Source organism: Silene latifolia, unplaced genomic scaffold (assembly GCF_048544455.1).
Source record: "Silene latifolia isolate original U9 population unplaced genomic scaffold, ASM4854445v1 scaffold_160, whole genome shotgun sequence".
NCBI lineage: Eukaryota > Viridiplantae > Streptophyta > Magnoliopsida > Caryophyllales > Caryophyllaceae > Silene > Silene latifolia.
Window position 1 is genome coordinate 153,084 of NW_027413144.1, and position 14,366 is coordinate 167,449.

Sequence of the window (14,366 nt, forward strand, 5' to 3'; positions counted from 1 at the left end):
TAAAAGAGAAGTGAATGAATAATATGAAGGTTTAAGTTTGGTGGTTATATATATAGGAGAAGTAGTGAGGTGAAAATATAAACCGACTTTGTATGTATGATGACTTGTAGGAGTGTTATGTGAGGTGATGTGAAATTACGGATTTGCCCTTATTGACTTGGGCGCTAAGGTAACAAGAACCGTAAGGAAGGTTGTATTTTGGTAAGTATAATTACGATATTATCCATTACGCGGTTATAGTAAGCGGAGTGCTATTCACTTCTATGTGTTTATCTCACTTTTTTTTTAATTCTTCTCTTTTTAGGAAAAAAAATATATTCACGCTATTAGTACTTTACTAATAATCACCAACGGTCTAGCATTATCGAAGAGGTGTTAACCTAGTAGGAGATATTATGATATTAGGTCCGAGAAAGTTTCCTATATTTATAGAGTATATATACTTGCCTTGCTTCTTATTGGACACCTAAAAAAACGGCAACCACGAGCGCTTGTTTAGGGTTTGTCTAAGAATTTTTATACATAAAATTAATATTATGTTAAACAAGTTTTTTACAAGGAAATTATGATCTATATTAATTATTTAAAAACGTTTTTTTACAAAATATATGCATCCGACCATTTTTTACAAAGAAATATACGAAGGTATATATGTTAACTAATTACACATAATCGATCAATAACTTTATTCTTATTTAATTTTGCTAATTTCTACCGAGTATCTTTTTTATTTGTAAGTATTTTTTACATGAGATAGCATATTTATAGTCATCTATTTTTCTTCTAACAAGTAGCAACACATGTAATTGATTGATGATTCCATTTAGCTTTTGTATGCCTAATAGCTCAAAATAAACACTACTTTTCTGACCCGTGTCATCATAGTGCGTGCAAAATATAAGCGTAAACAATTGTTTTTACAATTGTAAATTTGTAACTTCATATCTATTATTTCATTCGACTACCCCATTATAATGTCTGCTTTGTACGAGTTTTGATAATTTAATACCGGGTAATATATACGTGAACTAACAAATCCAATATATCGTAAATTAATAATACAATATTAAATTAAATACACGTCTACAAAGTACAAATATAAAGTTATGCTCTTGGTAGTTGGTACACCTACAAAGTACAAATTATCCGGCAATTGTACACATCTACACTACTTAAAAAGTTCAACAAAAATTGCTAATTGCAAACAAAATTCCACAAATTTCATCCATATCTTTACACACACAAATCATACATTCAAACGTCATGTGAATTAGGTTATTATTATTCAAACCGTACGTACATGGCGTAAGACGACCAATAACCAAGTGAACGAGTCAATTGCATTAGCCAATTATAAACGAGGAGTCTTAATTACACCTTGCTACATATATACCTTAGCTTAATTAGGTTAAAGGCAAACGTTTTCTGAAACTCATATCCCACGTCGGTAGTGTATAAATGAAACAATATTTTTATAGCATACATGAATTTTAATACCGTGAGATTTAGGCAGCTCGTAAGGCGTTTGATTAGGTTCTCGATAAAAAATGAGACCTACTGACACGAAGAGCCTTAAATTAAACAAGTTTTATTTTCCTAAGGCCGTTATTCTCACAAAAGCCACATCAAAATGAGTTATATGTTTATCGACCACAAATCCAGACCACCTTTACACAATAATTATAATTAGATTTAAAAAAAAACGTAAAATACGATTTCTTTGATATTTGGAACATGACCTCCAATATACATTAACTCTCCCTATTGTGAAATCGGTAATTAGAAATCCAAAAATAAATTTAAGAGCGCTTAGCTTAAAACAGACAATATCATATTATTATATAAACCGAATATATCAACAACAATAAGTCAATAAGGGTGGAGTCTTTATTACACCTTGCTACATGTCTTAATTAGGTTAAAGACTAATATTTCCAGTGATACCAAAGATAATAAAATAGTTATAAATCATGATTAATGATAAAATGGGTACATTTATTATGTAAATAGGTACGAAAATACTATGACACGATCAACAACAAAAGGGGTACGAAAAACAAATAAAAAGATACAAAAGATTGGTCTCTCAATAACTTAGTGAGAGACCGTCTCTCTCAAGTTTTAATATATTTCCAGAAACAGTCTCTTTACTCGGTTTCTACTACTAGATTCCAATGTCTTTTCGTTGCTAATAATTCAACTATTTCGTGTCGTCATATGCTTACACTTTTTATTGCTTAACTTACGTGCCAAAGTTTGTGCCCCACGTTTAAGCTAATCTCTTTATTAAGTATTTAAAGTACTTACACTATTAGTGAAATAGTGAGACTATTTAAGATGTGAAATGTGAATGTTTGATTAAGGGAATTAATGATAAAATCTAATTATTTGATTTGGGTTGATCATCACTCATCAGGGCTGTCTAATAGCAAGTTCATCAGATTATAAGTACCGAGACTTCAAATTTTTGAAGCTTAATTTAGTATTCCCTCCGTCCCGATCATTATTGTTCTTTGATTTTGGCACAAAGTCCAAGAAAAGAGGAGGTGACCAATTATAAGATGACAAATGGGCCAAATTGAGTGTAAATGAGCAAATTGCTCATCGAATACAATCCTAAAATAAAAAGGACAACAATTGATTGAGACATCCAAAAATGGGATAGGACAACAAATGATCGGGACGAGAGAGTAGTTAAATATCCATATATTCAAATACCATCTACTACAAAAAAAGTTTTTTTTTATTAATATTATATATGGTGTTAAATTCAACAACGGGCCTGACCGGTACTCGAACAGAGGAGAAAGAGTCCACAATACAAGTCTCATAAAACGAGTAGCAAAGTACGGAGTATATATTAGAGTGATGATCATCCCCTTGATATGTTCTTATACTTAGATGTGTAAATTTTAATTGATTTTTTATCCTTTGGCACGAATATGTGTATATAAGCTCATTCTATAATATAAATTTAGCGTATTTAAATCGATTTTGCATGATTTTGAAATGTATTCGATCATTTAAGAATAAATGAATTAAAAGTTCAAATTGTCAAATTATTTACCATGCATCGAGAGCACTTACAAAGTAGGAATAGTTTAATTTCTTGGAAATTCATTCAACTACTAGTAAGGTAAGTGATGTATGTGCATTATTGTGCATGGAAAGTAATGTACTATTTCTGTATTATTGCGATATTTGCTAACCTAACAAGCAAGCAAATATTTTTTTTCGCAATATAGTAACTACTTGGAAATTTCTCAATGTTTTTGTTTCTCTAAAAATTAGTCAAAATCTTTTATGACATTTATTCCTCCTTTTCCAAGTCATTTTATTCCTTTAATTATATCCTTGTTTTTTATCAATTGCATATTATATGTTCAAGGAGCTAGAAAATATATACCCCTTAAATCTACTTACTAATTAAAAAGATCAAGACGGACGCGAATACTGAATTTATGAAATTCGAACAAATAAAAAGTTTAGTATAATATGTTTATATAAAAGGAAATTACGTATATAAACTAGATGGTAGATAGAAAATGACTCGAAAAGAGACTTTGATTCTTTAAAAGTACTTGCATTGCAAAATATATATATAAAAAGAAAATCAAGAAACTTAATCAAAGTTCCATTCAAATAATTGAATAATTGTATTACTTGGTCGTCCTATATTGTTATGATGAACAATTTTTTAATTTTTAAGCAAAAACTTTTAAGGGGAATCTAACTAATAGTAAAGATAACACTCGTTACTCCAAATTTACAAAAACCGTTTAAGATTATCGATTCTGCTACCCTAAGATTCTTAAATATAAAAGCTTAATTAGCATTATTATATGTAAAAAATTCGCAACACAAAAAGGGTTTGCCCTATTTAGGGGTATAAAAGTAAAAAGAGGGAGTCCGAGTAATAGAGGAAGTGGAATCTTGAAAGTGAATCTACGCGGTGCGGTTTCTAGTCTTTCTATAGCTTTACATGAACTTGTCATGAAGTTCACGTCGAGCTACCTAATATAACAGAATGTGTCACATTCAAACATGGCTTTCTTATTCCCTTCTACCTTGCAACTTCTTCATCATATTCCATTCTACAATGGCACATTCTATTTAATTACTATATTCCATTCAATTTTGGGAGGGAATAAAGCTAAGCAACATTCGAGTCATATACAATTCCGATCAGCTAAATTAGCAAATTAACGTTGAACTCAAGTCATTAATATCTTGGAGTACTTTTTATGACTTCATCAACATTAAACTCAAGTTAGCATGAATATCACCACTCATAACTTTACCAGCAAACAAGCTGATATCGATTTTTTTTTTTCCAGTTGATCGGGATAGGGATCAACTATTAATTAGTGAGGGTCAAGCAAGTTGGCATATATAGTATCTAAATTTTTTTTCACCAAGTAAAGCTACATTCGAGCTATATACAATATTATTTAGAGGGTAGATGGTAGATAATTATCCGATCAGCTAAGTTAGCAAATTAACATTGAACTTAGGTCATAAATACCATCTCTTACAACTTTAGTAACTAAGCTAATAATTGACATTAAACTACTTAATTAAGTTAGCATGAATAACACCTCTCATGATTTTACCAACAAGAAAGTTGACATCAACTTTTTTTTTCAAAGTCGATCGGGATTGGGATCAACTATTCATTAATGAGGGTAAAGCAAGTTAGCATCAATATCTAAAACATTTTTCCACCAAGTAAAGCTACATTCGAGCCATATACAATATTATTTAAAATTTTAGAGGGTAGACCATAGATAATTATCCGATCAGCTAAGTTAGCAAAATAACATTGAAATTAGCTCATAAATACCATCTTTTAGAACTTTAGTAATTAAGTTATAAATTAATTGACATTAAATTTAAGTTAGCATGAATATCACCACTCATGACTTTACCAGCAAACAAGCTGACATCGATTTTTTTTTTTCCAGTTGTTCGGAATAGGGATCAACTATTCATTAATGAGGGTCAAGCAAGTTGGCATATATAGTATCTAAAACTGTTTTCACCAAGTAAAGCTACATTCGAGCTATATACAATATTATGTAGAGGATAGATGGTAGATAATTATCCGATCAGTGAAGTTAGCAAATTAACATTGAACTTAGGTCAAAAATACCATCTCTTACAACTTTAGTAACTAAGCTAATAATTGACATTAAACTACTTAATTAAGTTAGCATGAATAACACCTCTCATGACTTTACCAAAAAAAAAGTTGACATCAACTTTTTTTTCCAAGTTGATCGGGATTGGGATCAACTATTCATTAATGAGGGTAAAGCAAGTTGGCAGATACAATATCTAAAACTTTTTTCCACCAAGTAAAGCTATATTCGAGCCATATACAATATTATTTAGAATTTTAGAGGATAGACCATAGATAATTATCCGATCAGCTAAGTTAGCAAATTAACATTGAAATTAGCTCATAAATACCATCTTTTAGAACTTTAGTAATTAAGTTAATTAACATTAAATTTAAGTTAGCATGAATATTACTCATGACTGCTACTTTTTTGTACAATGAGTAAATCCAAACTCTAGAAAACATAGTCTCAAATCATTATACTTCTACAAATGTTCTTGAAAAGGCTTGAACCTGCCATCTTTAGTATTTCACCCAAATTTTAACCATTATACTTCATCATTAATATTATTATCCCGCTAAGTTCAAATCCGGGAGGTATGTTACGACTCTTACGAGGGCTTTGTTCTATATCCTGTACAATGTACATGATGAGGCTGCGTGCACAGTTACATAAATTAAAGGAAATTAGGTAGCTAATTGGATTTTCCCTCTTCCATCTAGAATAAACACGCAATTATACGCATAGGGTGACGCTCTATGTTACTATTATTAATTAATAGTTAAACTTAATCGAGTTCGAGGTGAGACTGATTTTTGTTCTTTATGCAACTCGTTTAATGAAACTAGCTTACATATTTTTCGTGATTGTGCTTTTGCTAACCGGATTTGGGAGAGTTTGGACCTGAAAGTGGATGAGGGCGAGGAGAGGGGGGTGCGTGACTGGGTGGAAGGGAGGTGGAGGGAAATGGGGTGTAGGGAGCATGTCCTCTTTATGGTGGGTTGTTGGGCAATATGGGAGCACCGTAACAAAGTGATCTTCGATGCTTGTGAGATTGATGCGACATTGGTGAGTAGAAGGGTCAAGGATGTGGTGGATGAGATGGAAGGGGGTGGCTTCTTAGTGACAGGCCGAGGGAGTCAGGGAAGGGAGGCTACGGCTGGAGAGGTACGGCAGGGATGGGTTGCACCTCAGGCGGGGTTCGTCAAAATTAATGTGGACGCGGGTGTAAAAGAGGGTGTCGGGGTGAGCGTGGGTGTGGTCTGCCGTGATGAGAGGGGGAGTGTGTTATGGGGGTTTTCGATGTTGCAGGAAATTGTTTGGGAAGCCCATATTGCGGAAGCAAGCGCCATTTTCGAAGGTGTTAAGGAAGCTTTGAGACGTGGACACACAAGGATCGTGGTGGAAAGCGATTGCTTAGGCGTGATCGAGGCACTTAAGAAGAAAGCTACGGGCAGAAGCATGTTTTATTTAGTTTTAGAGGATATTTCCCTTTTATGCAATTCCTTTTTGTCGGTTGTATGGTCGCACACTAGGCGTGACAACAATTTGGTCGCTCATTCGTTAGCTCATTTCTTAGATAACGTAGTTGGTCGTGTAGAGTGGTCGGATGTGCTACCTCCGATTGCAAACAATGCTGTTATGTTTGATTCTCGTTCAATAAATTAGAGCCTTTGGGCTTTACCTTCAAAAAAAAAAAAAAAAAAAAATAGTTAAACTTAATCTAGAGAATGAATTATTACAACTTGTTTAATTGACTTTTGTATGTATTTTAATTACATAAGTTATACTCCCTCCTATCCACTCTTTTCTTCCCTATTTCCTAAAACGAATTATTCAGGTTTTCTTCCCCTTTCCTTTTTGAGAAAGTTTTTATTAATATTATACTCTTACCTCTTTCCACTCACCAAACCCCACTATATACTTTATTAATATTTAATTCTAATTATTCCTACCTCTCTCCAATAACCAAACCCCACCCATCCTATGATGCGACCCCTTAAAACTGATAATTTTAAGGTAAAAAAAAGTGGACAATTTTAAATATGAAAGAACCAATTTTTTGAGTCGTAAAGTTTTGGCATAAAATGATCATTAATTATCCTATATTAATCAGTTTTTATCCGTCACATCATACTACCGTTACCCATAATAGGCCATGTTCTTTCCGGCTTAATTTCAGCTGATTTCAGTTAGCACAACTCTATTTAGTTCTGTTCGGTTTAATTTCAACCAGTTCTATTTAGCTTATTTATTCACAAAATTAACTCTTACTTTAGCTCAATTCATTTTATCTCAGCTTCATTTATTTTAGTTTTATTCAGCTCATCTCTATTCAATTTAATTCAACTTGTTTCAGCCAAAAAGAATCGGATCTACACGGTACTAAAATTATTAAGCTTACCTTTTAATTTGAAAACGTAGGTCATGACATTATCGTTGCGTGGTTCAAGTGATTTGGTGGGATGATTGGATGGGGATGGTAGTAGAGTTAAGTCAACCAAAGACTATATGTTTGACTATTAATAATCAACCCGTGCATGCAATATATTTTTTTTCAATAAACTTAGGTGATTGTCATAATTCTATAGATATTTAAATTTCCTAATAAGTTACATCTTTAAATTGATAAGAATCCATCTACAAAAATACATTTTATTTAAGATAGTGAACTGCAAGTAATTTCAAGACTTATAGACATTTTCACATATAAAATTACATTCATTTGATTAAACACATACATATGGTTGGTCAAGATAGAGCATGTCTATTAAGAAGCTAATCGTTGACTGCCTCGCAACATGGGGGAGGAGGGCACTGAACTCACCATTTTGGACGCCCCTCCTTCTGAGCTTCGTACAATGCGTAGGAGGAAGCTAAGACATCCTTAGAGTTGCAACTTCGCGCATTATAGACTTATAATTAGTTAAAGTTTTTTTGGATCCACCCCTTAATTTTAACAAAATTATTATTTTTATCCCGATTATTTGAACAAGTTTTAAGTTCTTGTAGACCAACACTTGTTTAACTATCAAAAGGTACGATTCTATAATAAGCCTTGGTTATATTATGATCGTGTCATGGGATATTTGCCAAATTTGAATTTCGATCCCCATTTTTAACACCTTAACTTAGATGTAAAATGATATTTTTATTCTAATAAATAATACTCCCTCCTATTCTCCATATTGTTCCCCTTTGTTGGGGTTTGGTTATAGGAGAGAGGAATGAATAAAATAAGGAATTGTGAGTTGGGTGGGGTTTGGTGATAGGAGAGAGAAATGAATAATTAGGAATTAAATAAGAAATTGTGAGTTGGGTGGGGTTTGGTGATAGGAGAGAGGAATGAATAAAATAAGATTAAAAGTTTCCAAAAAAGGAAAGGGGAACAAAACCTGAATAATCCGTTTTAGGAATAGGGGAACAAAATGGAGAATATGAGGGAGTATGTCGTATATTCAAATTCTTATCTTATTATAGGATACAATTTTTGTAGCTCATTTAAAAAAAAAAATTACAAAATGTTTCAAATTATTACGGTTTTAAGTAAAATTAATCCACTAAACCGAGTATTTTATATTTTGTAGTCTTTATCACCGGTAAAATCGTCTTATCCAATAATTACTAATCGTACTTTGATCCAAATTATTTGACTGACTTGATCACATATTAAAATGACTTAGGAAACCAGCCCATCACATCACCATTAAACTGTAAAGTTAACCTGATTATTAACACGTGGAATTCAGCATGATTCGGTCGGTCAAAACCCAACTAAATTATTAACCCCTATTGGGTAAATATTTACCTCATTCTACACCACTAGCTACCTACCCAAACACAGTAAAAAAAAAAAAAAAAAAAAAAAGGGAACACAAGAATAATAAGATTCTTCTCCCTCTCTCACTAACTCTCACTTTTTACCGCCGCCGTAGTAAAATGTCGCAGAATTCCGAACCTCCGCCGGTTCAGGAGAACGATCCTAAGGAAATGCAGATGGTTTTGGCTACTTATAAAACGACGCCGTTTCAGTTACCGTCTGATTGGGTTGTTGAGGTCCGCCCTCGTGGGCCCCAGTCTTCTGTTAGTTCTGATAAGGTTATTTCTTTTTTCCGATTTTTTTGTTGTTATGATTCCGTCTCAGTTACTTGTTTATCTTTTATATTTATTCGTTGTGACCTGTGAATCTGTGATGAGTAGTTTAATTTAAGGTAAATAAATAATTGAGACGACAAAGGAAGGAATGTTATTTAATATTGTTCGAATGAAGTATCAATTTTTGCAATGTAGGAATTATTTTATTGGTTTTATTTGATTGTATACGTTTTTTTATAAATGTATAAGTTCGTGTATTTGGAAAACGTATACAATTCAATGGAATGGTCGTATTTTTTGTTAGTTTGCTGTCTGATGTAGTAATTAGTTTGAATTTTTGCATGATGTTAGTGTTCATCAATTGGATGAAAAAATATACCTGAAGTTTGTCAGTACGGTTTCCGTCTCAGTCATTTGTTTACCTTTTTATCGAAGGGAAACTAATGATTGGGACAGCGGGGAGTACTTGGTAGTGTTTGTTTTACGAATTATTGTTGTGTTGTAGTTGTGATTTGATTAAGTAAATGGCATTAGTGTTTAGTCACATATATCATAATCCCTCCGTCCCAAGTATTTTAATCAAAGGTAAACAAATTATGACGGTAGAATATAAGATAATGTGAAGTTTGATTGAAAGTTAAAATTATCTTATTGAAGGATATGATGTTTACCAATTTTACTTGTGTGGATGATATTAGCTCAATTTGTTTATGCAGAAAAAAAAAAACACGAATTTTAGAATAAGACCGTCTTACAGTGTAGTACTACTTCAAAGTAGGCCTATTTCTTGAGCTGTGTTTGACATCTACATTTGATGTTTGAAGCTAAGATAACTTGGTTAAGCTTGTCTGCGCCACTGGCCATTTCGTACTGTTTATTAGGTTTAACTCGTGAGCGTTTGTAGGGTCTAATCACTAAACTGTTGTTATTCAGACGGTTTATTTGGGCATCTGTTAGAAGGGTCAATTTCGTTTGAAGATTTTTATGGTAACGTGAATCTCTGATGGACGTTATTCTGCCGACTGCAGAGTGCAGACTATATAATTTTGTCAAAACTTATGTAACTACTAGCTATTTAATCTGTTTAAAGTTAAGCTCAAAATGCTTGTACATCCAAGTTTAATCCTGCAGGATCACTCTTTCAACATCCTGATTCTTTGTGCGAATCTTTTGATCTTTTACCTGATCTACTGTAAATTTAGCTCAGTCAAACTAGCAAAATAGATGCACCATGCACAAAGGTCTACTAGTCGAAACATGCCATATGTTGTAGCTTAGTCTGAGACACTAGCAGTTTGTACCAACATTTTTCGGGAATTTGTTTGTTCAGCTCCTTTTTTTCTTTCCATTGATTGATTGATTATACAATTGATTAGACATCTAATTCGAGGTGGGCATATATCTTTGAAAAAAAATTACGAGCTTGTGGAGTCGAACATTAGCAATTCATTGATAAGGTAATATAGTTATTTCGTTGCGTACACTGATATTAGGTTCCATAGATATCTCAAAGTTCAATTTGGTTCTGTCTTGTGCTTGTAAGTCGTAAATAGAGCTGTTTACTCGTGTCTTTGTTCTGTTTTATATCAACGTATCGAATTGTAAGTAGCTGTCTATTAACTATTTGCCTTGATTTGTTTTATAAAATAAAATCAACATGCTTCCTCTCAATGCAACAGTATTACTATGAGCCTGGAACTGGGCGTAAGTTCCGTTCATTAGCTTCTGTTAAGAGGCACCTGTTTGGAGAGGAAGAACCCCCTCCAACGAGAAAGCCAAGGCCAAGGCCAAGCAATAGTCTTGTGGTAAGAGTCTCTTTTGCACAATCACCATATATTACGCTTCTTTTTCGCTTGCTTGTTGTCTAACCGTGTCTGCTTGTTGTTCTTTCAGCCTTATAACAATAACAAGCCTGCAGGTACCGTCAAGAGAATCTGTTATGGTGGCAAGGTACAAAGAGTCTAGCTTTTATCTTTGCAGACATTATCGAGTTATACTCCGTAGCTATTAAAGTTTCTCTTTTCTTTCACGCACGTAAAGCGAGACTTGATATATAGGAGTATATAAAATCACTTTTAAATACCTCCAAAAATTTTATGAGATGGTACATGTGCATGCGACCAACCCATTAACCCCATAATTAACTGAGAAATTTATGAGGATTTTTATTGATGTCACCTAGTGATGTCACCTGTGAGACCGTCTCATATTTTTTTTTTTTTTTTTTTTTGAAGTATTGTAGGAGTGATTCTGAATTTACAAGTGTCAAAAGAATTTTGAACCCTTCAATTATCTTTTGTCAATGGCTGATGCCTGTAGGTCTTGACACCGGAGGAATTGGAGGAGGCACGTTACACAAATTTGGAGGACATTGAACCTGAAACATCACAGTTTAGATTGGCTAATACTCTTCCTGACGGCTGGATTGTTGAGGATGTTCCACGGAAACTTGGCTCCAATATCCGGAGTGATAGGGTGCCTCTTTCTCATCCTTCATCTTTTAAATGTTTGCTTAAACAATGCTTTAACCTAATAAAAACAAGCACAACGATTAATTAGAAATTTTAAGTGGAACCTAATACACATTGGTGTTTCTCTGAAGTTGGCATGGCGTGTGTTGTGTAGTCAGTCGCTTTAAATCTACACACGCCTTGTTATTTTAAGTGGAAACTAATACACATTGGTGTTTCTCTGAAGTTGGCACGACTGTCAAAATATTCGCAGATTAAAGTTTATTTCATAGATTTATTAATTTTTTACTTGAGAAATGAAACTGTTTCCCTTGCAGTACTATATCGATCCTGCAACAGGGCAGAGATTTCGGTCTATGCCAGAAGTGCAAAGGTTTCTAGGGATAGAAAGATGTAATAAACCAAAACGGAAGGCATTAGCACTAAACAGCCGTTGTACAGTAAGTAAAACCGAATTCTTTTGTGCTTTATATTGTCTGACGACTGTGAGACCAACTCGTATCCATATGCATTCCTCCTTTCATTATATGGTTATTAGACTGGTCTCACATGTAAGACTATCTTATACGGAGTACAAGTCGTTTGGATTCTCTATACAAGTAGTGTTGAAATAAATTGTTCTTTTTACAGGCTCCACGAAGTCCAGTTCCGCGCAAGAAGAACACTTCAATTACGACATTCAAAGACACCCTATTAGACCTTATGAGCCCTCCAAAAAAGATAAACTGGGTTTATAGTGGTGACGGGAAAGATAACTGGAGCCCTCTTGTAGAGGAATGCGTGCTCCCCAATTATGTAATGGAACAATGGTCGGAAACCTTTTTGTTGGGTATGAATGGACGGAAGGACGCTGTTCCACTGGTAATTTCTGATCTCTATCATTATTCACTAATACTTGTAAAGTTGTAAGGCAGTTTTATGCACGCATTACTGTGAAATTGCGCGTTAATTACCTAAGATACCGTATAAAAGGTTTTTAAGAATATTTGGGTAAATTACACGCAGTTTTACAGAACTGTTTTACAAAAACTTGTTTCGTTATAAGATTTTTGAATTCGCGCACAAATTTATGGTGTTCATTTTGCAGTTGACTATGGAGGAGCACAATCAGGGATGATGAAATCAAATGCATATAATAATGAAGATCAGTATTCCCTTAGTCGTAAATGTTAGCTACCGCGTTGTCAATTTTCTAAGAACTATGAGCTGAAGTTGTACAGTGTTAGACTTGTGGATTTATCAAAACCTACAATAAGCTTTATCAGACTAACTCTTATGGTAACTTTCCTGTTTCTAGGCTATTTAAGCTTTGAGTTGTATAATAGGTAGCATCATGATTTCTCGAGACGATCTATGTAAAACACTGCATTAGTTATTCTGCTATTTCAGTGCCAGTTCAGAACCTGCCTTTCTATGATCATGGTAATTTATGTTTCTCCAGGCTGTGATTCTTATATTAAGGTTTGTAGTTCAAGTTTCTCGGTATCAACGACAATCCGGTGGCAATTGGGGACTGCCATGAGTGCCATTCTATGGCAACCATAAGAGGATTGGGCAGAGGACAGAGGGCAGAGGCTGCTCGAATGCTCGAGTTCCCATTTTTCTTCCTATTGTCATTACTCATTATGCAAGATTATAGAGAAAAAGGATTGTACATCAGATGTACTACCTCACACTTGATGAGTTCTATAAAGTTTATAAATTACATTTTAGTTTTATGACGTCAAAAATCAAATTTTTCTGAGTTTATATGTAATTTTTTTTAAGTTATAATGTAACTTTTTGAGATTAATATTTTAGTAAATAAACTCAAAAAAATTTATAATAAAACTCAAAAAATTTAAATTAAAACTCAAAAACTTTATCTTATGCTCAAAAATTATATCACTTACTGAAGATTATATCATTGAATAGAAGTTGTGTACCATGGGAAAACTGACAAGTATGTCTTGCTTAAGACGGACATATCCGTTTTATTTATAAAACATATCCAAATAGGATAGTAGGGACAATTTTTTTTGGCAATTCTAAGGTAACTTATCTTGTTAAATGGTACTCACTCCGTCCCGGTCATTTGTTGTCCTTTGGTTTTGGCACAAAGACCAAGGAAATGGGAAGAGGCCAATTACTAAAGGAAGAGGCCAATTACTAAATGACAAGTGGAATAAGTTGAGTGTGAATCATCAAATTACTCATCAAATTCATTCTTAAAATAGAAAGAACAACAAATGACCGAGACACCCTAAAATGGAAAAGGACAACAAATGACTGGGGCAGAGGGAGTATCTATTTGACAGTCCGTCTTGAACAAGAACTTGTGCAAACCGAGTATGAAAAAACAATTTAAATCATGGTTTATCCCAAGTTCTCAACTGTGGGTCATTCCTGCAATGGCGCTTCAAGCATGCAGTAATCACAGCATGCAATCTAAGCATTAAGTCTTATATACAATCCGAAGTACAAAATCAAAACTACCTAAAAAACGCTAAAAAAACTAAGACGGAAAGGTAAATCCAAAGTACTCAAGATGGCAAATTTTCGGAGAAGTACAGAGAGAGTTTCTGTCTCATGTCGGAAGCAGTCAAGTCGGCAGATTCACAAAGCTGTTGTCGATAGCCTTCATCATGATCAGGACACAATGGCATTTCATCCTGAATATCATCTTCCATATCAATGA

At 33.6% G+C, this 14,366-nt stretch overlaps 1 protein-coding gene across 1 annotated transcript; it reads left to right on the top strand.

Moving 5' to 3' along the window:
• The first annotated feature begins 8,957 nt into the window (after positions 1 to 8,957).
• Positions 8,958 to 13,129, top strand: LOC141638027 (methyl-CpG-binding domain-containing protein 7-like). The gene is made up of 7 exons (XM_074447479.1): positions 8,958 to 9,221; positions 10,898 to 11,023; positions 11,112 to 11,168; positions 11,538 to 11,693; positions 12,007 to 12,129; positions 12,320 to 12,550; positions 12,777 to 13,129. The coding sequence occupies exons 1-7, from the start codon at positions 9,063 to 9,065 to the stop codon at positions 12,804 to 12,806; spliced, it is 882 nt and encodes a 293-aa protein (XP_074303580.1). The 5' UTR covers positions 8,958 to 9,062; the 3' UTR covers positions 12,807 to 13,129.
• The last annotated feature ends 1,237 nt before the right edge of the window (positions 13,130 to 14,366 follow it).

Excerpts from the sequence above, each read along its gene's own strand:
- LOC141638027 (XM_074447479.1), top strand. The coding sequence starts at position 9,063 with ATGTCGCAGAATTCCGAACCTCCGCCGGTTCAGGAGAACGATCCTAAG. Across the intron at positions 11,169-11,537 it reads GAATCTGTTATGGTGGCAAG|GTCTTGACACCGGAGGAATT; the intron begins GTACAAAGAGTC and ends TGATGCCTGTAG. Across the intron at positions 12,130-12,319 it reads CACTAAACAGCCGTTGTACA|GCTCCACGAAGTCCAGTTCC; the intron begins GTAAGTAAAACC and ends TTCTTTTTACAG.